The 25,129-nt window shown below is 38.8% G+C and overlaps 1 protein-coding gene across 8 annotated transcripts in view; it reads right to left on the bottom strand.

The window, feature by feature from the left end:
* Window positions 1-7,734: 7,734 nt before the first annotated feature.
* Window positions 7,735-25,129, bottom strand: part of LOC102572857 (uncharacterized) — a 55,964-nt gene continuing 38,569 nt past the window's right edge. For 5 of the 8 annotated variants that reach the window (XM_019493323.2, XM_019493322.2, XM_019493324.2 and 2 more), the window contains 3 exons: window positions 23,397-23,578; window positions 17,601-17,658; window positions 14,266-15,660 (listed from right to left, as the gene is read on the bottom strand). In XM_019493323.2, coding sequence (XP_019348868.1) covers window positions 15,127-15,660; window positions 17,601-17,658; window positions 23,397-23,578 — 774 coding nt within the window. In that variant the 3' untranslated portion in view covers window positions 14,266-15,126. Of the gene's footprint in view, window positions 9,781-12,041; window positions 12,243-13,685; window positions 13,839-14,265; window positions 15,661-17,600; window positions 17,659-23,396; window positions 23,579-25,129 lie in introns of those variants that run through there. The other 3 variants (XM_019493325.2, XM_059717091.1, XM_019493330.2) reach the window with 3 other exon arrangements.

Here is a 25,129-nt window from a genome sequence, read left to right as displayed (position 1 = left end):
AAAAAACAAAACCAAACAAAACCAACACCGTTTTCATCACACAAGCCTTGTTTACAGAGTGAAAACACCCAACAGAAAATGAAACCTTGGGTATCTTGAAAAATTACAATATATTGAAATATGTTACTTTTGATGCAAAGCCACATTGGTGTTAAGTCTAAACCAAAGAGGTTTTTCAAACAAACAAACAGTGCCCCTCAATCCCCACAGCTTATTAATCAAACACATTTCACTAAGTACTCTAAATCCCACCCTCTTACTAAAGGGAAGACATGCAAACTGCATTTGAATATATTATCTGGTCAGAGGGAACCCTCCCTCCACTCCCCTCAGGTTCACCTTGACCAACTAGACCAGCGTTTCTCAACCCATGGGTCACCACCCAAAAGGGTCGAATAAGCTTGGATTCTCCTTCAAAAGGAGAAAGACGTGGGAAACTGGCTGGCACAGTTCCAGCCAGCAAGGGGCTGCTTGAGGCCCCCCCCATACTATACATGGGGCTAGGGAGTGAGGGGCACTGGGTCAGGACTGGCCACTGATGTTTACAAATGGGTCCTGGTACAGAAAAGGTTGAGAACCACAGAACTAAACCATGTTAAAAATACAACAACTTGTCCCATTTACCCTAGTTTTTCTTTTTAAAAATCAGTTTAAAAAAAAATCCAACATACTTTCTATCCTGCAGTCAAACCCTGGACAAATACTAGGAAGGGCTGTGTTATTTTATCCCTGGGAAGGTTATACTAGTATATCAGTTCAGGTGTGAATTTAGGCAGATATATTAGCATGACTCCTGGTGCTGACATCAAGTCTGGTAAAAGGCTGCCTTTTTAGTTTTTGTCAATTTGGAAGATGCTCAAGCTAAACCAAAGAAAGGCACTCAAATAAGCATGTGTCCTCATCAGGAGTCTTATCATTTCACACTAAGCCAGTAAGTTATTCAACTATAGGACTACATAAATGACTTTCCTGTATTGGGACCTACCTAAAAGGTAGTCCAGTTTAAAGTTCAGAAGGAAAGACAGCTAACTGGAGAAAAGAATAGCATCAAGTGAAAGTACTACCCTCCCACCTTAACTTAACTCCCTCTGGCTGCTTAGTGTACAAAGTTACACCAATTTGGACACCCATGTCACTATGATTTACATTACCTTATCAATTGCTGAATTTGTTCCATTTATTTTTGCTTCACCATCTTTCTTAGTGGAAATCCTAAGCAAGCAGGGATCAGGAGGAAGGGAGGTGGAAAAGAAGGAGCACATTAATATCTAAATAGATAACAGAATATATTCTATTATTTAAAGACATACAGGAACCACAACCCAAGCAGTCAGAGGTGGTACTGTAACATTCTAGCTGGTGTATGAGGCATCAAGTCATACAAGCTCATGATAAGACTTACACCAGTCCCCTTGATGCATGCGATTCTATCGGTCCCACAGGATAATTGAAAGGACTCTGAGAAGTCAAGCCCTTAACAAAACAAAACCCACACACTAATTCAGATCACTGCCAGTCCTTTCCACTAAAGAATGATCAGATAAAAAAATCCTTAAAAATAAGGAGGCAAAACCCTTAGAAGTAAGGGAAATGATTGATAACCCCTAGCATTTGGGGGGGAGGGGAGGGGAGGGGGTGTCGGGGCCAGTATCTTCCACAATCCAATCAATATCCTCTTTCTAGGATCAGAAGGATTAAAACTCCTTGTCCAGCCTAAATTAATTACCCATACAATCCCAAAAGAGATTAGCATTATAAACCCTCTCAACTAGTTCTCAGGTTGCTAGCAGATGGAGGTACTCAGGCCCTCCTCCGTCAATAAGCTCCCCTCCCTGAACTTAATTTATCTAGCCAACTTCCTTCTTGTCGACCTCCTACTTCCTGTCTGTATCAGTCGTGACTGTCACACTCCTCACCGGGCTGATCACCTCCGTCACAGTGATGATGCCTATGGTGCTTGACCATTCCTCTCAAGTCTCCAGAGGAAGTTCCAAACTCCCTCTCACTGAGAACTGTCTTCAGACTGCCCAAGGCCTTCCTTTTATCTTCCAGTTGTAGGCAAGGCCCACTTCATGACTGGCCAGCCAGATCCTGGTTACTGTAGGGTTCTAGTTTCCCCAGCGTACCCATTAACACTTGCTGTGTAGGGTTCACCAAAGTAAAAGAGATGGGACACTGGTGATTGTGAACACCAGGAATACGTTGATGGAGAGCTTGCTTGGAGTGCAGTGATTCCATGAGAGACCTGCTATTCACCAGCCCCATACCTCATGAAAAGAAAAATCATTCCTAAGTCCATCCTTACTAATTGGGTTTTCTCCTGAATTAGGTACAATATTTTCTTCTGTAAAATAGAACAATAAAAATGCTGAGTTTTTGGTGGACTTACAGTTCTGATGAGAGAAGTCATAGGGACACAGGACTGGAAGGGACCTCCTGTGTCATCACAACTAGTCTCCTGACAGGCAACCATGTCACACAACCACATTCATAAACTAAGCAAGCTCCATTTTAAAAGCAGCTAGTTTTCCTGGCCACACTACTTCTATTGTCAAAAAGAGATTAAATGTTCAAAGTAAATGTCAACCCAACTTATAGTACAGAAGTTTTTGGAGTCAGCTACACTCTAAAATATATATTGAAACATTAGACACATGCACCTTGATCTTCAGTCATTTATAAAATGCTCATCACCATAGCATTTCAATCACTGATCCTCAATTGGATGAGCATCTGCCCATGCAAACTAATTGCAGGACTGGGGCCTAGCTCCGAACTTGCTAGTAATCTACAGACTGCCTTATAAAGAAAACACCACTTTTTGTATTGCATCTCCGCTCAAACTCTCTTCTCATTTTCAGAGTATTTCTTTTTGCATTTAATTTATTTGAAAAATTGAGAGCCAGCTAGCTGAGGTATGAGGTGCAAGCTGAGTGGCTTAACTCCAGCCACAGAGCTGGTAATTATTGTAATTGGTCCATTTGAAGCACAATATATCAAGTGGGATAGAGAGTTCAAATTCATGCCAGTCCATCTCTGGTTGGCACAGGCAGCTCTATCAGGAGGATATAGAAGCCTCAACAGGATTTATATTGGCAATGATTCAAGAATCCTCTTTTCCAGATGGTTTTGAAGAGAGCCGAGTGGGAGGGAAGCTAATTTTAAGGACTGAAACTACCTAAAATGGATTGATGCCCATAGCTATCCCGTCTACAACACTGACTACCAAAGCAATTCAAGAAAGAGGGATTAAAATATTATTGCTATAAAGAAACTTTTAGCAGGTTTTACTAAAATTGCCCCGATTGCTACAAAGTTATCAAAACATTTACCCTGCGCAGAACCACGAGAGTAAAAGGCACAGTCAATTATTTACACAATGCGTGTTCCTCTGCAAACGATTAGATCGAGTTACAGCAATCCTGGCACACGGACTGTACGTGCAGTACCACAAGCGCCAGGTAAATAGGTTCTGGGAATGAAAGGACAACTTACTTTATAATTAAAAAAACATGAAACAAACCCCACAGGAAGCAGGATGAGGGGAGCTGTTTATATCCTGCAAATACATATTCCAAGATATTTCTAGGGTGTTCATCCCTGTAGCATGACACACAATAATCAAAGGTTTGCACAGAGCGTTTTCCACAATGGAGTCTGCTCTTCTCTGCTTCTATGTTCAGCGTTTTATTATATTATTAAACAACAAAACACACCACAATGATAACACCGCAGAGGTTTGGGCATTGCAGGCATACTTAGGCTAAATGGTGAATTTTGTGTTGTGGTCCAATTCGTACTCATGATTCATTTTTAAAAAAGAACAACAGTTGAACACGTGGGTGGAATGGGGTATCTGTCTGCCCAGGCCCTGGCCAGGCCCATAGCTTGCCCACCCACTGGGAGCCTCTAGCATAGCTGCCCTCCGCAGCGCCTGCCTGGGTCCTGGCCTTGCCCACCAGCGGCTCCCTCCAGGGGCCAGGGCCCAAGCAGGCGCTGTGGAGGGCTGCTGTGCCGGAGGCTCGTGGCCAGGTCAGCCCCAAGCGCTGCCCAAGGCAGCTATTCCTGAGGTCTGGGGGACTCCCACAGCTGGGCCCTTGCACCAGGGGCAGCTCCGCCCTGCTCATGCTGTGTCTGATGTGCAGGGAGGCTGAGGCCAAAGCCGAGAACCTCCTGAGCTCAGTGTCCTGCCCTGGCCAGGCAGCATTCCCTTGCGTGCAGGACAGCTGCAGCCCATCCCAGCAGAGCTGCACAGGTCAGGCTGGGCCAGGCCCCACCTTGGGTGCCACTGGGTCCCCGCTGGCCTGCTGCAGCCTGAGTCTGCAGAGCGCTGGGGCAGCCCCCACTTCCTGCCAGCTCCCTCTCTCCTCCAGATGTTGCCTTCCCAAGGGCCCAGTCAGGCTGGCCTGCCTGCAGCACCTCTCCCTGCTCCTGCTCCTTCCCGCTCTGCCTGGACACTGCTCAGAGCGCCCTGGGTCCAGGCTCCCCCTGCTCTGGAATCGTCAGGGTGGCCTAAGCACCCTGATGCTGGCGGCTGCTGCTGGAGTGTCACTGTCTCCATCCACTGGCCATTACCCTGGACCAGTGGGCCCAAGCCACAGCCAGTAGTGGTGGGAGACATGGGCAGCAAAGGACACACCCTCTTTCTCTTCTTCCTTTTTCTCTCTTGGTTTCTCTCTCTTCTTCTTTCTTCTCTTCTCTCTTCTTTTTTATTCTTTTTTCTTCTCCTCTCCTCTCTCTTTTTCTCCTTGCTTTCTTCCTCTCTCTCTTTCTTTCTTCTCCTTTTGTCTTTTTTTCCTTTCTCCTTTTTCTCTTTCCCTTTCTCTTTTTTGCTCTTTTTTTCTATTGTTTCTTTTCTCGTCTCCACTTTTCTCTCCCTTTTTCTTCTCTCCTTTTTTTTCTCTCTTCCTTTCTCTCCCTTCTTGTTTCTTTCCTTTTTTCTATTTTTTTCTCTTCCCTTTTTCCTTTCTTTACCTCTTTCTCTCTCCTCTCCTTTTTCTCTTTTCTTTTTTCCTTTCTCTTTTTTTTCCCCTCTCTCATCACAACATGCTTAACAAAAAAGAATACACAAGAACAAAGGCAGTATATGAAGTTTTATTTATTGTCACCAGGTTTAGAACTTTTAGAAAACCTGGTATTTACTGTAAAAAAAAAAAAAAAGCAATGTTTATTATTATTAACTATATTAATATGCAGTGTGTCCTGTCATGTACCTCCTGCCCCCGTTTTGTTTTTTGGCATGCTGGCACTACGGCACCTTACAAGGTAGATGTTGCAGTTTTTTTTGACCCAAAAAAATTTCCTACCCCTGCTTCATATGTACAGCTATGCATGCTATTAAGTCTTTGCATTAGTTTAGCCCCTGTCAGTTAATGGGAGGGAAGAACAATCATGAAGACCGTGCTTTATTTCAATGGAAGTCTTAAAAGGGCTTTCTGCAAGTCTTGTAATGGAACATTTCCAGACTGCCTGAAAAAGCACATTGATCCTTATAATAAAGTGGTGACTTTCTCTTCCCTTATCTCAGATGAAGAGGTGGGTATGCACTTTAAATCTACACCAGGGTTGAAGGAGTTGTGTGCTTTGCAATTAGCCAAAAAATTCACCATGATAGGTCATACCCTTTATCTTTTACTCAGATAAAAAGTCCCTATGACTTATGCAAGTAAAGACTGCAGAACTGCGTCCTTTATCCTGATATTGTAAAGTCCTGAATGCTCATCAGTAGTAGCCTCAAGAGCCAATCTAACCCAAAACCTATTTGCTTTAAAGTGACACAGCAAGTTTCTTCAGATTAGGTGTTTTTGCTTTAAAAAAAATTAAAAAAAACCCAAAAAAAAACAAAAGCAAAAAAACAAAAACCTTATTAAAGGGAATCAAAGTAAAGTATTTTTTGTTCAAAATTTCCTTAATATATCAAACCTAGCCTTGAAAATATTACAAAGAAAATATTACAAAGAAAGGTCTTGCTTTTGCTTACCAAACAAAAAGAGGCCTTTAACATAGCTATGACTGAAGGATGATAAAATGCATTCAGGATTTTTAATCCATGTTGCCAAATTGATTAGCATGAATGTTAAAAATTAAAAAAAAAAAAAAAATCAGTCTAATCAGTAGCTGTCTTCAGAAAACTGAGATGTGTCATCGCTAAACTTGTATTTATGTGGCAACAATAGAAGAATACCTATGTTTTGTTTGGTAACTGAAACTACTTTCTAGTTCATGTTCACAAGTTACTATACGTCAGACAAAGACATTGATTTGTTTGGTGCAATAAATGATGGCAGACCTTTTGATATTTGAGGTGCAACAGATGGTCCTCTCAGAAGAGCATACAGACTGGCAGACACTACACTTCATTAGAGTCATTTGGCATGTCTTCAGCAATTGCACACTGAATGCTTCAGCAATTAAAAAAAAACCCCAACAACCCTCAACCCCGCCACCCCCCAAATCATCTGCATGATCCTCTCAATGTAAACAATACTGCTTTTCCTATTCTGATTCTAAAGAACAAGAACTTGCAGAAACAAGATAGCCAATCTCTCAGCAGAGGTAAGGGACACAACTTTAGCTCATTCCAGGTCATAGGAAGCAAGGCTCCAGGTTGGTGTTATCTAAATAGACTGTTATCTGTGGAAGGAGGTGCAAAAAAGAACAGGGAACAAAAAAATCTTAGGATATTATAGAGGAAACAAGTTTTAACATATAGCCGCAACACTAGCTTATCCATAGCCACATGGTCCATGGAAATATATATTTATGGAGGAGAAAGACATTTAGAACAAGGCCCTTCAGACACTTTAGAGCTCAGAGGCATCATGCTGAGCCCCTGGGGTGAGCAGAGGAGAGGAAAAGGAGTACATTACTGAGCACTGACCTCCCTCTGGTAGATTAAGGGGCAATGCTGCTGGGCTCTGAGGGTCCTATTCAACTAGAATAATTGTAGCTATAGGCCTTCAGGGCAGGTTAAGGTAAAATTACTTCCTCAGAGCTGTGACAAAGTCTTTCCCTTTTGACAAGATCAGCTACTCTACATGCCAACAGGTCAAAGCCACAGATAAAACAAGTAGAAGAAGAATAAAAGTACTTACGTTAATATTATAGAAAAGGTTTAAATAAACCTTTCTTTCTTCCCAAAACAGCCATTATTGGGGGTCAGACCTTATCCATCAAACTTCACCCCAGCTAGAGTTTTATACGGCCAAGTAAATACTTACCAAAATATGTCCCTTTTAGCAATTGTAACTTAAATGCTGATGGAATCATAACTGCATTATTCCCTCTCCAATTAGCAGCAGCTTTCTTTATGTTTGCTTATGAAGCGTAAACTGTTCACTTGTCATTACAAAGACCTTCTGTAGAGGACTTAAAAAAACAGCAACAGCAATTAAGATGATGGCAGCAGAGGTGGATTAGGCACATTATGTCAGAAAATACCCAGCTGTTTCCTTTTCAGCAAAGGGCACCCCAGGCATCTGAAATGCCATAGCCAAATTTTGCCAGTCCACATTGCTCCAGTGAAGAGCCAAGGGAGAGGAGGGACTTCCAAGATACTATATGGATGAAAGAAACTAAAGTGAGTATTTTTTTCTTGTACAACTAGAACATCAGCCTTTCCTTTTTACCAAGCATACAGATATTCTCCTTTTCTTTGTGTGTGAAGCTACTTTAATTCTCCCAAGTGTGAAATTCAAAAGGCAGACTGACAGAATAGAGAGTAAAAAATAAATAGAAATTTTAAATTATTTAATTTAGTTGTGTTTAACAGCACTAAAATAGTTCAGTCAAACTCCAGATCATATTACACCAAGGCTCTTACTTATAAAACATTAACCTCTTATAACCAATATCTGCCTCTGTGCTGGTGGCACTGCATTATGACATAAATAGTCCAGGGAATTATTTGTAATACAGGTAAGATTTAACATTTTTAAATGGTATCTATTTAAGAAAAAATATATTTGATATAGAAATGCTTCAGTTTGTCTCTACAGAGCTGGATTGAAGGGATGGAAACCATCTGAAGTATTAAGATAGACAGACTACTGATACAGCATGCAGTACTATGATGAGAAGTACAGTCACTTGTAGAACCAGACACTGTAGTGAAGAAATTGTTCCTTGTTACAGTCCTCTTATAAATATATTGTTAGAGAAACTATATGACAAGGTCACCTAAAAGATTCCTTTTGGCCTCTCTCTCTCTTTCTCTCATAAGGTGTTGCCTTTGACAACAGTACAAATGTGGCAAGTGAAATGGATGGAATTTGTCCCTGTGTCATGTTTTGTACCTTACATTCATTTGATTTTGACTTCTTATGCAAACACAGGAATTCAGAAAATGCGCCAGATATTCTATGCATATTGTATGGACTCTTCACTCTTTGCTTTACGTATAGAAAGAGCTGCAGATCAATGAGCTCAAGCCTTTCAATGCACTTTGAGCTATGGGGCATTTGTGGTATATAGCCTATAGCAGGCCTGCAGCCATGGAGGTTTCCTTACTTCTAACAACATTATCTGTACTTTCAACTTGCTGCAGCTCTCTTGATTTCAAATGAAGTTTCCACAGCAACTCTTCCATGAGTAGTGCACCTACATCTAATTTTTGTTCTGTGATCAATACATGTTGTCTGTGCCCTTGCAGCCACATGGCACAGTGATGTTTAGGATGCTCAGTGTTCTGCTCAGACATCCCAAGGTGCACTGCTCCACAGCTAAGCTGTTTGTTGGAATTTGTCATGCTTCACAACCTGGGATTTCTGTTGCAAGGCAATGGAATACTGAAGCTTGGGTCAAACAATAACTTCCCAATTGCTCTTGTTTCATCCCATCTTTCTTGCTTGTGTGTGCCAGCAACATGGAGAAAACAATGACACACATGACAATCCTCACGGACAAGAATATAAACAGACTAGCTGAAGTCATACCTTGACTTAAATAGTCAGTTAAATAGAGCTGAGAATTTGGCCCTGTATGCAGGAATCACTGAATAATGCTAAGCCACTAAGGCAGGGGTGGGCAAAATGCGGCGGGGGTCAGGTGCGGCCCGCCAGGCTGTTCTATCCAGCTCGCGGGGCCCCTAAAAAAAATAGAAAATTAATATTTATCTGCCCTGGGCTACCTATCATGTGGCTCTCAATGGCTTGCCAAAACTCAGTAAGTGGCCCTCTGCCCAAAATAATTGCCCACCCCTGCACTAAGGTCTTTCCAGTGTGGCAAAGGAACAAGGAGATGGAGAATCTGTATATGACACCAATGGATTGAGTTTTAATGTAGGATCAATCAACAATCCTAAAACTATTTCAGGAGTTCACAACACACAGAAGTTGAGCCTGTGACTGCTGCTCTGGGTAAGATAATTTTCCCATATTTCCTAAAACAATATGTTTACAGAGAATCTTTTTAATCAACTGATGTTGATAGCTTGATAGCCCCAATTAAATGGGAGTCTCAAACTTATTATGAGGAATATAACAAAAATACCTTTTGAATCAGCAGGAAATGGAGCAAATGTTTTGCAGTGTAAGAATATATAATTTGTGACCTTTGTTTGGAGAAGAAAGTGATTTCTGTGCAAAAGACAATTTGGAGTTTGTTTATAATTTAAAAAAAAATCAATTACAGCTATATAATTCAGGCAAAATACATATCATATACACTTAGGTTTTATCAAGAGCTTGAAAAACATTTAAAAAAATTGATATCCAATATTCTTCACCTTTGAACAGTGTGCTCAGGAAGACGACCATAACTTGCATTTAAGAGGGCTGTTTCCTGTAAATAAATATAATATTTGTTAAGCTGGTTGGATAAATTAGAATGGATTGTAAATAAAACAGTGTGTGTGTGTAAAGCAAACAGGTTAAAATATCTGATGGAAAAAAATAATTAGACCGTTCCCTCCTTTATCTTTAGAAATACATAGGGGAAAAATACAGGTTCCTTCCCAAAAACAAGGAGAGTCTTTGGGTATTTTAATCACTTCAGTTCCATGCCCTCACTACACGTCTTTTAAGACTGACCCCTCCTACTCCCCACAGCAATTAAGTAGACAAAGAAAATTAGGGAATATGTATACACTGGGCTCTTGGAGGATTACGCTAATGCAAATATACTTATGTTAAACTCTTGTTACTCTGTGGAGGCCCTACTGCAGACTTTTGATAACTGAACATTGTCCTACATTTAGAAGCAACTATATATGTTTTTTTACCGTTTGTTTAGTCTTTTATATCAGATTTGAAGGTGAAGGATTATCTATGATAAAATATACACATGGACCATGTGGCTTGACATTGCAGCACAAAAAGTAGCCACTAACAGTTATTTCAGACTAAACCAACATAAACATCCAAAATATTCCTAATTGTATACTATACAAGACTCATTAGAATTCACCTCCCTAATTTGACATCACAGGCAGAAGGAACTCCACTCAGAAAGGTAAGATTCTTTCCCCTATAACAGTTACAATTAATCAGATGAAAAAACTGAACTATCAATATAACATTGTTTGTAGAAATTTTGCATCTGGATTAACTGAGTCAAAGTATATTTAATTCCATTTGTGAGGCCCTACAGATTTCCCATGTTGTTCTGGGTTTTGTTTTGGGGTTTTTTTGTTACATATTTACATGCAGTCTGTTCCTGATGCATCTACTAACTAACCCAACATTATTATTTATTTGTATTAACATAGTGTTTATAGACTTCAATTAGGACCAGAACCCTCTTGTGCTAAGTGTTGTATAAATATAGAGTGAAAGAGAGCCTGTGGTTATTTTATTTTCTGTGGGTCCTGAGAAGCAGAAATTCAAGTCAATTAAATGCAGTAAAAATGCTGAGAGCAGAAGACTGGATGCTGTTTGAGATACGTAAAAGGAGCAGGTTTCCTTTACCTTAATCAGCAGTATTTCCTCATTCTCTCCTATTGTAAGTCCTAGAGCTTTCTGAATAGCTTAGTGGTGGAAAGCTGTAACTTTGTCAGAATGCACTAATTCATGATACTAAAGATGCTATTGCTCTATTATAAAAAATTCAAAAGGTCCCTGTCAACAAATGCTTCAGCACCTTCACGACTTCTGGAATTAGCTTATTGTGGCATGCCTAGCTTCCTAAATCCTTCCTGCTTTGTGGGTGGTAGGGAATAGCAGGCATTGCATCATAAAATTAAATTCTGCTTAGCTATGAGGCCCCTAATTGGTCATGTTACATTCAGTATCAATTGATAAAGTATTCAGTGCCAGTAAAGTAAAAAACCAAGACTGTAAATTTAAATAAATCAAGTCCAAGTAGAGTGTGCAATTGTGTCTTTTATAAGACCATAAGCTATTCAAACCCATATAGGATGTGCATTTTGGAGGAATAGTCTCAGCCCAAACCTGAGGCCAGCCCTAGGCCATACAATGTCTTTGTCTTTATATAAAGAGGTTTCACATGGCCTCATGACTTGTGGAAATGTTGAAGTTCTCTTGGGAGACCTCACTATTTGTGCCAGGTTTCCAGAGGTGCTAGAATTTATGAGTTTTGTTGTTGTTTTCCCTACCCTCCCAAGAAAATTGGAGAATAACTGAAAAGGAAGCACAGATATTTGCCCACAGTGCACAGATTATTACAACAGCAAGCTTGGACCAATTTAGTAAATAAAAGTTAATTCCCTAGCACAATAAAAAAGTGTGCATCTAAAGTTAAAATTAAGAGCCAGGCCCTCTTGGAAGAATGCAATTAAGTGGTAAAAAGTAACTTTTTGCATCCAAGGTATGTTTGTTCAAAGCCTGTAATGTATCCTGACCATTTTACCTAACATCTTTTCTTTGTTTTTAAACTATTCCCGAAATGAATATGTTCTGGAAAAAATGTAAGGAAGCAAAATCATCTATTTAAGTATATATCAGAAGTGCATTTGGAGAAGTGCCCCTTATGTTATAAATGTAGATGAACAACAACTGTATTTGAGGATACACATTACTTTATAGCAAAACCTTGAAAAAATGTTAAATCCACTATTATTTTTTTAGAAACTTTTTGATGCTTACCATAAGGCTGTAAAAAGTGTTTCCCATTGCTTCCTTGTAAAGATACTCTTGCTGACGATATTCAGGGCTATTTCGTCCCAGTTTTTTAAATTTTTTATCCATGGTTTGCAAAACAAGCTCTGAAACTTCTTTTCCACTCTTGCTTGCTTGAGTACCCAAAAATTTCTTTGTTTTGTCAACAGTTAGAAGGTTGTTCAGAACCTTAGTTTTAAGAGGTAAAGTAGGTATGCATTACATCAATGTTACTATACATGAACTGATGACTCTTCTCCCTTTTCCTTACTTCCACCCTGCAAAAGTTACTTGATTAAAGGGACACTGTCACTACACTTTTTTTTTTGGTCAATTTAAATCCAGTATCTGACAGAGAATCTTTTAAGTGGCATCTCTTTGAAAAGTTAAGTACTTTTTTTTTTAACTCATTTTAATGTTGATAAACATAATTTTAATGGAAAATGTCATTGCTGCTTCTAGTCAGTAAAATTGACAGAATGCAATGCTATCAAATGCACAAAATAATCAAATTGAAAATGTACATGTTCTGGTATAGCAATCTAAAATATAAAACTTGCAAATATAGAACATAGCAACATTTTCAGCCAATGATCATGTGCAAAGTGGCTGGGTCACTAATTGTAGACAACACAATGACATATAAAAATAGGATAAACATATTACTTTTTATAAGAATGATTAAGCAAACATCATTGTGTGTGTGTCTAAAATGCAAAATTTGCATGGCCCTGTTGCAGCTTGACTTTCCTGTACTCTAAGTAACTATAATTTAGACATTCCATTGCAAGACACCAGAAGCAGATCTGGGTGAACACATTATTGCCAGGAATTTATGATGAAGACTGAAGATGCTTCTCTGTAGGAGAATCTTACACTGATTTTATAGGTGTCTGTTTAGAAACTGATTTGGTTAATACAAAAGGCTGTGTGAAAATCCACATTTTGTTTTAAATCATATTTATTGCAGTTTAATTTAGTCTGACTAGGATTTAGCGCTAAAATGAGATTAAAAATGCTTAAATAAAAATAAGTCTCCTCATAGGGGTTTGATGAGTTTGAAAAGAAATTGCAATTAAACCAGTAAACTTACTCATTTAGACAAGGCAATTTAATAGGATGGATAGGTAATACTGATTCTTCCAGTCCTCATGTATATGGATTGAAAATGATTAACAGTAATAGATAAGTAAATTAAACAAAAACAATACCTTTGAATCCAAAATGATTTAAACAAAACTAATTTAAAAGCAACATAATTTAATTTGCATGGGTACAGATGTACATTTCTCAAAACTTGCTATTATGAACTTCAGTATGCAAGAGAATATCTTAAAAAGCTGTCTCAAAAGTATGGAGGTGACAGACAAGATAGAAAGGAATGGATGCAGAAAGATGTTGATTTGGTTTCATCAAACGTAGAAATGGTAAATGATGATGAGAGAGAGGTGATGTTGCGACCAGATGATACAATATGAAAGCAAAAAGGAAAATGACTGTAGATAATCCTTTAGGACATCAAAAGAGATATAAAGAAGGAAAGCAGGAAGGACAGTATAGTAGTAATTCCATAGGTAAAAGAATCAGTATAATGTATGAATAACTTTATGATGTATAAAAATTTTAACTTACAGGGAGCTCGTAATGCTCATCTTCAAAATAGTGACCATCCCAAACCTCAAGAATAACACTGCCATACGTAGGCAAAAGTTTTAATGCCTTTTTCTTTATATTTTCAGCCATAACATCCTTCACTGGCTGAGAGATTACAGACTGCAGAAATTCCTGAAAAATGTGAGACAAAAAATTTCTCCAAGAAAAATATTAAACATAAAATGCCTCCCCCCACCTATAAACTTGCATAATTCACCTTTAGAATTAAAGTTTCTGTTCTGAAAGTTAAATGAAAGATTTCACAAAGCATATTATCACCTTTCTGGCTATTTTATGTAACAGTATTGATTAATAATGAGCAAGTTTTTCTCTCTTTAGTAACCATCTTGGATGAATCTAGATCTATTTTGTCTATAGAAACACAAACAAAATCTTGATATATTTCAGAATTGTTTTTACAGTCGATAAATATAACTTCAATGCCACAACTTCACAGTAATGAGGCACATACAAGAAACCTCAACTGAAATCCTCTGCAAATTTGTGGGCATAGCGAACACACTTTTGCACAGATAGCAGCAAGAAACATAACTCCGTCTAAAATTTTTAAATCAGAAGATTTTATTGTAAACATAGTAATATATCTAGTGCGATAAAAAATGTGCTAGAGCAATATCTCATAAATATAATGATGCTTTTCAGATGTTTGTTCTTCAATACAATGGAAAGAATGTACAGTTTCATCTTGCCAAATGGCATCAGACACCATCATAATAGAGATAGTAAGAGCCCACTGAGAGACTGTTTAGTCTCAAGAGGCAACTTTCTTGATACTGGGTTGAAAAAATTCATTTTTAGATGTTGTTGCATGTCAATCAATTTTTCATACAATAAATATATGTTGCATGGTACAACTACATAAAATCTTGATTCATAAAAATAATCCCACTGATTTCAATTAGGAATATTCACAAAACTAAAGATTACTCATATACAAGGGTTACAAGATCAAATAAGTATTGATTAGAAACTACTGGACACTCAGGACTGGGAATAGCTCTGTGATTTAGTCTGCAAACCACTGGAGCTCCTATGTACTATAGCAAGTCACTGTCACTGAGTCTGCTACAATGAGCAGCAGTACTATTACATACTAGTTATCATCACTTTCCTGCTGCTCCTTTAGTGCCTCCTGCTGGCTATTTCACTAATGTTCATCTCAAAGGAGGCTGATATGATCGCTCACCACTACAGCAGAATCAAAGTACTGCAGTGACTTAGAGGATGTTACTTACCCACACAGGTCAGGTACATACACTGCACTTTTACCGGTATAAGTGATCAGAAACCAGTCTATACCCGTAACAAAACAGAAGTTCAGCACACAGACTAGTTGGTGTGGAACCTGGTCTAAGATTTACCACCTCCCCCCACCACAAAGGGCGAACGTGTGTTCTGTTTAGTACCGATCTAAACTACACCACTTACAGAAAACCGTGCAACTGTGAAGAGAGTCCCAATCACAGCAACAGAGACACCACAGCACTTGCAGAGCCACTGCTCCCTCCAGAATGGTGGAGGGAAATGGCAGAAAGGTATTTCCAGTCCCAGAGCAGGACAGCAGAGGAGGGACACCAGCAAGTTGGGCAACAGGATGCTCCAGGCTCTGGCAGCTGATGGACCCAAGTCCTCCAGCAGGCGGAGAAGAGGAGCCCGCCAATTGGAGGTGGCTGGAGGACCACCGACAGGAATCTGACCAAGGAACGCAGGGGAATAGTGAGGACCTGAAGAGTAGAAGACAGTGGCAACGTGGACCATGGTGGGCCAGACCACAGGAAGTATCCAGCACAACTGTGGAGTGAAGTAAAAGCCCTAACCCAAGGCAAGTCAGTGGTCTGTGGATGATGCAGCCTCTTCTTTCTTCTGTGTTATGGGGTTGTGTTTTTATTTTGATCGCTTCTCTCTTCTGTACTGGGGAAGGGAGCAGAGAACCCTAAATGAAAGAAGGGCTGTGAGTCCAGTGTGGAAACCAGGTGTGGAACCAATTGTCCATTGAACAAAGACTGATTTGAGTTGATTATGGCAAGGGAGCCTGTTGAATTAATTCGTAACAAATGACTGATTTGACCCCAGTGAGTGTTATGTGGGTGACTACCTGATGAGCTTTACAGGGCACTTTCTTTGAACCAGTCCATATGAGTGGAGGTAACTTGACTTGTGTTACTGAGTAAGAGACTTTTATTTGGCTTCATATAAACTGATCAAGAACGTGGGCACTAGAAATCATGGATAAGTTAATTCACATTGCAAATTGATGAACTTGTTAATAAGCTGATATAGTGAGAGAGTAGGTTGACCTTGTTGTGTACTAATTAGTCTAAGCTGGCAGTCTAGCAGTACCTGAAAAACTTGATTTCTTTTGGGACATGACCCCTGTCTTTCTTCCAGCTAGCCATCCAGACACTAACCATCTTCTGTGGTGTGGCAAGGGTGGGATGTAAAGGGAGGAGGAGCCCCATGAAGGACTCCCTGGGAAGGGTTCAGAGCAATTGTCAGCCTCTCTATCTCCAACTCCCAGCTAGACTCAAAGTATCATCAAGACATAAGAGGCAAGTGCAGAACATCTGGGAGGCGAGGCCCCCAACCCTACAGTGTAACATCTCGACAGTGGCCATAGATGTGCTCAGGGGGGAGGTTATTTTAATCAGACCAGTTCCTGGAAAAGCCCCTCTAATTAAAACACCTCATTATCATGCATATTAAGCCTCCTGTATTTCAAAATGGACATGGAGGCACTTTGACTAAAGCTCATTCAACAAGTTTTAGTTAAAATGCCCCCATGGCCATTTGGAAACATGGGATGCTTAATACATGCAATGGTGAGCTAAATTGGAGCGTTCTAATTAGAATAGGCACCCAGTGAATCTAAACGTAGGAGACCTGAAAGCCTGAGCTCAGAATGAGTGTAGATTCCAGGCAAAACATTAATTTGCAACTAATATTTAGGAATAGAGTTGTACAGGCACCCCAAAATGTTAGGGTGAGGGAGAATCCTTTAGTTCTCAATGAATTACCTTAACTTTTTTAATTAATGACCTGAGGCAAGTTAAAATTATATACAGGCAGACCATTACAAAGAGGGTCATACTTGCTTGGATGCCAGGCATCTGCACTATAAGATATAAGTTCCTGCACTAAAGAAATTATTTTCTATGCTGTGCAGATTTATTAGTGTTGGCAATATTATAAAAATGCCCTGCATCATTATTGCTTACAAAGGTGCCACTTCAATACTACTGCAGTTTAAGAACTTTTCTACCAAGAATAAGTTAGGGGGGAAAAGGTACAAAACACCTCTCCTGGCTAAGAGATCCTAATAGATGGATCCAATGAAAAACTTGACAGAAATAGAGATTGGCTGAGTGCCAGATACAGAGGCAGTTCCATAGCTGCTATAATTATATGCAGCAGAGACAGCCAAGAGGTCACATAAAAGGAGAGAGAGGAAGCCAACCACAGAGCAGGGCATTCTACTGACATATGGGTCCTGCAAATGCCAGCAGCTGGATTACATGCTGTCACTCTCCTGGTGTATTTCAAAGTGGTGCGTAAGAATATATGTGCATTTTGGTCCTCATTCTCTGCTGCCTCTTATCTTGGCTTACATATACCCTGAACAGTGCAGTAAATGACTGCAAAAGTTGCAAGAGGGTAGAGAATCAATACTGAATTCTGTATTTCAAACAGAAAACACCGACTGGGTAGAATATTTGTGAATACAAATCTAAAGGAGAGCCACACAATTTTACTAACACATCACAGGCTACTACTTAAGCACGAATAAATTTGTACATGATGAGATCCCATGTCTTCCTTTAGCTAGAAATATTTCTAAGAGAAAAAAAAAGTCTCCTCTTCCTCTTGAATACTTACTATGCTTGGAGAACCCTGAAACAATGGAGCACTGTGCACCCCACACCACACGTAGCCTCTGAAAAAGAAACAAGGGAAAGAATGACCAAAATATGCAATCTGTTTCCCTTGCATAATTTTACTGTTAATACAATGGCATAAATAGAGCTGCAATTTAATTAGATGATAACTGGAGGGGTTTTGTGTTTATGAGGTAATAAATATATCTTGGACTAATAAACTCTCCAAGGCTGAAATGTTTAATTAATCTAGGATATAAAGATTATAAAGTTAGCAGGAGGCAACCTCAACTATTATGCTGAGAAGTCTATTGGTTCAATATTTTGAGACATACAGATAATTGGGGTTCTTCAGTTAAATGGATTAAATCAGAAATGGAGACAGTCACAACTGTTGTGGGCAAAGGAATGGTGAGTTCAGAATTAGTCCAAGTACAACATTTTCTATTCTTATAACTGGTGAATACTTTTGAACAGTGAGATGCCAGAGACTGTACATCACTTCTGAGCTCTCACTGACTGAGTGAGCGATGAGGTGAAAAAGACACTTGAGTTTTGAGATCTGGAATCAGGAAGTCCAGTGTTTTAATCCTAGCTCCAACACTATCATTCTCTCTGGCCTGGGACAAGTCATTTCACCTCTTTCTTTCTAAATAACACTTACACCCCCTGGGCATTATGAGAAAAGCTTAGAAAAGTTTGGGAAATTTTATGACCATGAAATGTCCTACGTAACTGTTAAGTAATATAGTTCATTATAACTAATCTTTCTTACCTTTGGACAGCAGAGTCAGGAAAGATATGCTTTTGAGTAACCCTAGATAATTACTAGTAAACGAATCCCTTCTTTCTTCTACCAGCTTAACCTTTTCTTGTTTACTGATGGCCGTTCAATTTTGAGGACTTAACATTTTAATGGGCAGATGGACTGGCAAAGAAATATATTCTTAATGAACAAAACAGTACACAGTGTAGTGTACTTTTAAATTTCATTTTATCAGTTCATTACCTCCTAAATTACAAATGATTGCAAACATATCCAGCACATTATGGCCTTTGGCTTCCAAAGTGATATTTAAATTGAGATGAAAGGGTGGATTCTTCCATAAGAGGGAAACAGTCCTTATCCTATCCTCGTGGAACATCCCCGAACATCCCCGTTGGTCTGCCTCTCTAGGCCAGCGATTCTCAACCAGGGCGCCAAAAATCCCTTGAAGAGTACTACAGAGCAATTCACAACATACACCCAGAGATTTCACCTAGGAATCCAGAGTGTCAAAAATATTTTGACCTGTTGCGAACATACCGAGTTGTCTGCAACAGAAAAATTGTTCTATTTTTCAGTAGTCAACCCCACCCGCCCCCCCAACAAAAACATGCATGAAAACTAAGAGCTGGCATTTGCCAAGGGGTGCATTGAATCTAAAAATTGAGAACCACTGCTCTGTGCTTTGCTTCTCCTGGACCCACCTGCAACATAAATACCATATAATAGGGAGCCAATTTTACTGTATATCCCATTACATTTTTCTTTTCTTAACACTACTCTAAAGACTTCTTGCCCAGTACAGCACGTCAAGGATTTAGAAACTAACCATTCATTGCTGTAAGGATTTCTCTCTCAAACAGCTGTGCCAAGAAGTCACAGGAATCAAACTGCAGTTCTGTGAGCAGCATAAACTATTAACTTGTCCTCGGGTGGTTACAATTACCGCTTTACAAATTGCAGCATAGTCCACTCTATTTAAGCTGCATCTCTCAGTTACTTTAAAAATATCAACTTCCCAGGCAGGCAAGAATGAGAAGCAAGTTCAACCCTGACACAAGTAATGACAGCTGAAGTCAAAGACCAAGACTGCTTATGCCACGGCTAAATTTCATCTTGAAAGTTGTGCAAAGAGTGAGATTGGAGAGAAAATACTTTGCATCACTCAACAGCACCTTTTCATGTGATGAGGGAGCTATACTGACAGACTCCAAAAAAGAAGCTTATCTACACTTCAGCTGTATAATGATGGTTACCATGACACTAACAGACGAAAAGGACAGGACAAGACAGGACAGGACAGGAAGATCCCTGATACTTCAAAAGGACAGTGGAAGTGCTGCTGTTAGGGAAAATAAGTGTTACATAATAGATCTTTGGGTAAGGCAGAAATCTACTTCTCAACACCAGCCTGTGTTATGGGGTGGCAGTAAGAAAGACGCACTGGTGAAAGTTTCTATATATAAACTTTAAATATATATAAAATGATGCTTGTAAATTCATTGAAGTGATTCCTGCTTGATGGCTGAGGGCTTAGTGGACTTCTGATCTGGCCATGGACGCTAAGAGCAAAGACCTCAGGATTTAGTCATGTAAAAATCTTTCTCCATAATGAATGGAAGACAATGATGACAGCCATTTCCAACACTCCAGCATTTTAATTCTCAAGCTTATATACTCTCTGCAAATGAAACAAGCAACTGATCTAACTTTCTAATATTAAATCTCTAGGCAGCATGTTATTCATACAGTTTATGTAGATGTCTTTACCCTCTGGAAAAACAAAGTTTAAGAAAAATGGCCTTATCTTTGGGGAACATTTTAAGTCTCAGGATAACTGCATTAGGTAATCTAAGTCTATTACTTTGTATCTGACATTTTATTACTAGATTGGTAATAGGAAATTACCAAATAAAATTGGTATTTTACTTGGTAATTTTTTTCCGTGGGTCTTGGCTAATATGAAAGACGGTGATCATCAAATTTATTCAAGTTTTCCTGTCAACAACATCATTAACCAAATCCCTCAATTTCAGAGTAAATAAAAGCATCTGGGTTTCTAGCACAGCAAGACTGACTTGCATATTTAAGTCTCATATATAGATGAATTTGCACTGGACCAAATTTGCATATTAATGAAGGACTAATTGCTCTTTGCAGTCAATGTTATGCAAATGAATTTACTACTCTCTGTACAATTTTCATAATGTTTGGAAAGATCCAAAAAATGCAAAACTTTAAAAAAGTATGCATATATGAGAGACTGGAAATAAATAATATTGCAATTATATCACATCGCCTTATATTGCATTTTCATATTACTTACCCTTTCATATTTTTGCTTTATTTTAACATCTTCCTACAAAAAATACCCAATTCATAGGAAAACTTGAGTTTTTCCTTTCCTCTCTGTCTCTTACAGCCCTTCAGCATTTAACAGCTTGTGACTACCCATTATAACATCTTGTTTCCAGCTGGAAGGATAGTGAGCTGACTCTAAATGCTGAGTTTTGGGGCTATGTTTTGTATTTGCTAAACAATTATTTCACTCCTGTCTACCTTCCTCTTGCCATAGGCTTATTAAAAGTATCCAGTCTATAACTTTGAACTGGTTCTCGCCTTAGAAGTGCATTTCACATGCATTTTTCTCCAAGAAAAATGGAAATAAACACTATAAACATTGAACAAACAAATGGTTCAGTGTTATGCACTGTCAAGTGGATGCCTCCATTCAGCGTCTCACTCCAAGTTGAAATGTAATGCATTAGAGGATGAAGGAAGGTACATGGAGAAAGAGAGAGAGAGACACAGATAAGCAAAGAGAAAGAAGATGATGAAAGAAATGGAGGAACATCATGAGACAAAGGGAGAGAGGACAGAGAAGGACTGGCAAGAACTGGAGCAGATGACAAAGGAAACGGAGCTAGAAGGTGAGAGCGCGATTCGTTGTGTAAATTCACATCTAGATCAAAAGAGTAAAGTGAAGCATTACAAACTGAGTTCAACAGGAGAAAAAATATTTCAACAACAAGCACAATAAAAAAACAAAAGATATTGAGGTACACTGGAGAATGGAAGATGAGAAAAGATACTATAAACAGACAGAGATAAGATACTCAAGGATATGGAAGGTAAAATACTGAGGGGACGGGGGAAGAAGGGGTGTTGGTTCCTGTCCTTTACTGTAAATATCATGGGTTGTTTTCCCGCTAAAGTAGAAGCAGTATTTGGCAGGGAATAAGAAAAAGGAGCACATATCTGTATGCACACACCTCCTCCTGCAAGTGACAATATCCCTATTTCAATTGTAAAATTAATAACTTTAACATTTACACACAGTGCAAGGCTACTTACAGGACACAGTTGTAATCTGAAGAGGACCAGGAGAGGGACTAAAATGTTGTTGACCCCAGTCTTTCATTTGCAAAAACACCATGATGCATCAACACACAAAAATGTAATGCAGGTTATACATTTTTATACAAAAATGTTAAATATTATGCCCTCAGTAGAAAAGAACTAAATTTGAGCCGCTGACAGAAATGGGTAAGTATTCAGAAGAAGTATTATATAGTATCCGATAACCTTGGGTGCTTCAGGCAAGCACTGGCACTTGAAATTGTCTTTTCTATCCTCTTTTGAATTTTCTTGTTGTATCTAAGTAGCAGTACCTTAACTGTGAAGGCCTTTAGGAATAGATACTGGAGATTATCTAGATAAATAGATATATAGCTACAAAGGGTGGCACACAGAACAATACATGCCTTCTTTTGTTTCATAAAAACTTGTTTATTGCTAAGTATTGGTATTTGATATCTCCACAGGCATCTATTGTCTGTCCACGAGAAACTAGGTTTGGTTATTTAAAAAAAAAAAAAATTACTAGTTATTTAAAACTAATACATATTTTCAATCCCATAACAAAGTTGTCTGAATATTTGGGTATCAACAGATTTGTTGGTTATGCACGCTGAATGCATCAAGTAATATTTTTCCATAGAGTGATGAAGAGGAATTACTTGAAGGAAGACTTCTAGAAAGTAGCCCTCTGGATCTATAAAAGTTTAATCCATTGCAAAATTACAGAACATGTATTAATTTTTTTTTAATCTCATTATTCAGCATTGGTTTTGAGTGTTACAAAGTGGATGTGGACATCCTGCACTCTATAGATCTCCCATTCTGCAATATTATTCAAGTTAAATTTCAAGATTACGTTTCCCTGCAACTAGCTATTATATTCCCACCTTAATTTAGAAAAGGGCTGGTTTACTAGACAAACTTTAGAGTTAATCAGTGTAATCTCAGTTCCATAAACCACATATAATTAGTCATATTGCTTTCTCATCAAACAACTTCAAGATTCTTTGATTTAAATTTTTAACAAAATCCATGAATTAGATATTCAGTAGTCTTTCCATGAGAGTAAAAGGAAGTAGTGACAAATACTACAACTGTTTGCATGGAAAATCTGAAGAGCGTAACTTAAAACCTAGGATACATGAGAGGCTATCAAAGATCCAGAATTTAATAGTGCCATTACAGCAATGTAAAGGACCAGCTTTATTATTTTTTCATGGAAATTTTTAGCAAACTAGAGAACACTGATTTTTTTCTTTGGTTATATAAAGAAACAACAACAAAAAAACACCTAGAGAGAGTGAAAGCTGGTTTGCATTCACAGAGGATAATGCTGACTCAGAACAGCATGGTAAAATAATATGACTATTTTGCAGATGAAGAATTGAAGCATAAAATGACATGACCACAGCACTCAGGAAGACCGTGACAAGCTGGGAACTGAACCCATATCCCCAGAGCCCTTAGTCTATAACTCAGCCCTGAGTCTGAGTCACTCCTTGTCACTTCATCTATACAGCATTTGGCTTTTCTTTTCATGCTTGAGAACATGACATGATCCTGTAATTCTTGTCACCTTTGTTTTCTGAAGATATCTGCAGATTTAGAGAGAACTACAAACTACTGCTACATAATCATCATCATCACCACCATCACTGCAGTGATATTTACCTGTCAAAGAGTGGAATGACAGTCCATCCTAACTGTGATTGTGCGTTAAGGTCCAGGACCTGGCCAGGACGAGCTATTACTTCTCCTGGCCTTTGTCCACTTGGGTCTGGAACATAAACAGCATTCAAGCCATACACTTGAACTAACAGTACACAGTGAGCATCAAGATAAGGGTGTAGCACCTAGAACAAAACAGAGTACTTGTAAGAGATGGGGCTGGCTTAACAATTAAAAAATATTGAATCAAATAATTATTCTAAAACTACTCTAAAATCCCCTAGCTCTTCTTCAGAAGACAAGTCCAGTCACCCCTGAATAAAGTTAAAATGACCAGGTTTAATTAGGATTATTGGTCCCAACAAGGACACTTCTCCAGAGAGAGAGATTGCACTTTTGAAAGAGCTACCTGGATACCATGTGAGGAATTGCTGCAATACAAACAAAAAAAAAAATCACCACAAATCATACACCATTAGTTATGAGATACCAGCCTTCCCTGGAACCTGTACAGAAAATCCTCAAAAAACTGCAACCCATACTAGAAGAAGAGCCAACTCAAAGAGATTTTTCCAGAACCACCCATCCTAGCCTTTAAACAAGCACCAAACCTCGCCAACCTCATCACCAGAAGCAAACTTCGTATGGCTCAAAGTACACTGAATGACCATGCCGGAACAAAAAGTGTAAAACCTGACAACTTCTCTCCACTACTCCCACAATAACTAGACCCCACAACAGAACCATCACCATTCCTGGATTTTACACCTGCACCTCCAGAAATTTAATGTAGCTCATTCAGCGCACTAAATGCTCTGTTGGAAAATAGGTAGGATAAACCAAACAACAACTGCGTACCAGAATGAATGCACACCGAAAAAAATATTGAAGACAAAGATACCCAATTGCACCTGTGGGTGCACTCTTCTCACAAGGCAACTACTCTTCCTCCAATCTCTCAGTTCTAATCCTCAAAGGGAATTTACAAAATACCTGTTACAGACAAGCCTACAAACTTCACTTCATCAATCTAATGGGTACAAAAAATCATGGACTAAATATAGACATTCGTTTTATGGCACATTATAACCTGCCTGCCATCTGATCACCCCAGGTAACCTGTCTGCATTTTACCAGCTACATTCTTCTATCACCCGTTCAACTTTCCCTCTCCCCGCACCTGTCTCATACCTATTGTCTCCCATCCCTCTGATCCTCACTGCCACGCACCTGCATTTTCACAGACCTGCATTTTACATATCAGTTTCTGTCCTACTCAGGAGAAGACATAATTCACCAGCAGACTCTCCCTGTGCCTGAAGAAGGGTGTTTTTGCCCGAAGCTTGCAAAGAACAATTTTTCCAACTATTTAGTCGGTCTAATAAAAGATATCGCATCTACACAAAGAACCTTGTCTGCCAGATTCAATTAGCTGCTTGATATTATAATGTAGGTACATTCATTATTAAGGATGGAAGAAGTTACGTGAGGAATGCCATCCAAAACGTCACAAATAAAATTTCTACCAAAGAAATACACAAACTGAAAAACTGATAGGCCATAAACACTCCTCTATGGAAATTCTTAAGACTGGTATAGAATGAGTGTGAGAAATATAATGAAGGTTGTCTATTAACAACTTTCTGCCTTTTAAAATTTTAAATCCCCCCAAAATATTGAACAACTCTATGCAAGAAAATCACAAGTGCAACTGTTTCTCAATACTCCACTTTACA

The sequence above is a fragment of the Alligator mississippiensis genome, chromosome 14 (genome assembly GCF_030867095.1).
Source record: "Alligator mississippiensis isolate rAllMis1 chromosome 14, rAllMis1, whole genome shotgun sequence".
Taxonomy (NCBI): domain Eukaryota; kingdom Metazoa; phylum Chordata; order Crocodylia; family Alligatoridae; genus Alligator; species Alligator mississippiensis.
Note: the sequence above shows the minus strand (reverse complement) of the source record. Positions and strands in the feature narration are given on the sequence as shown.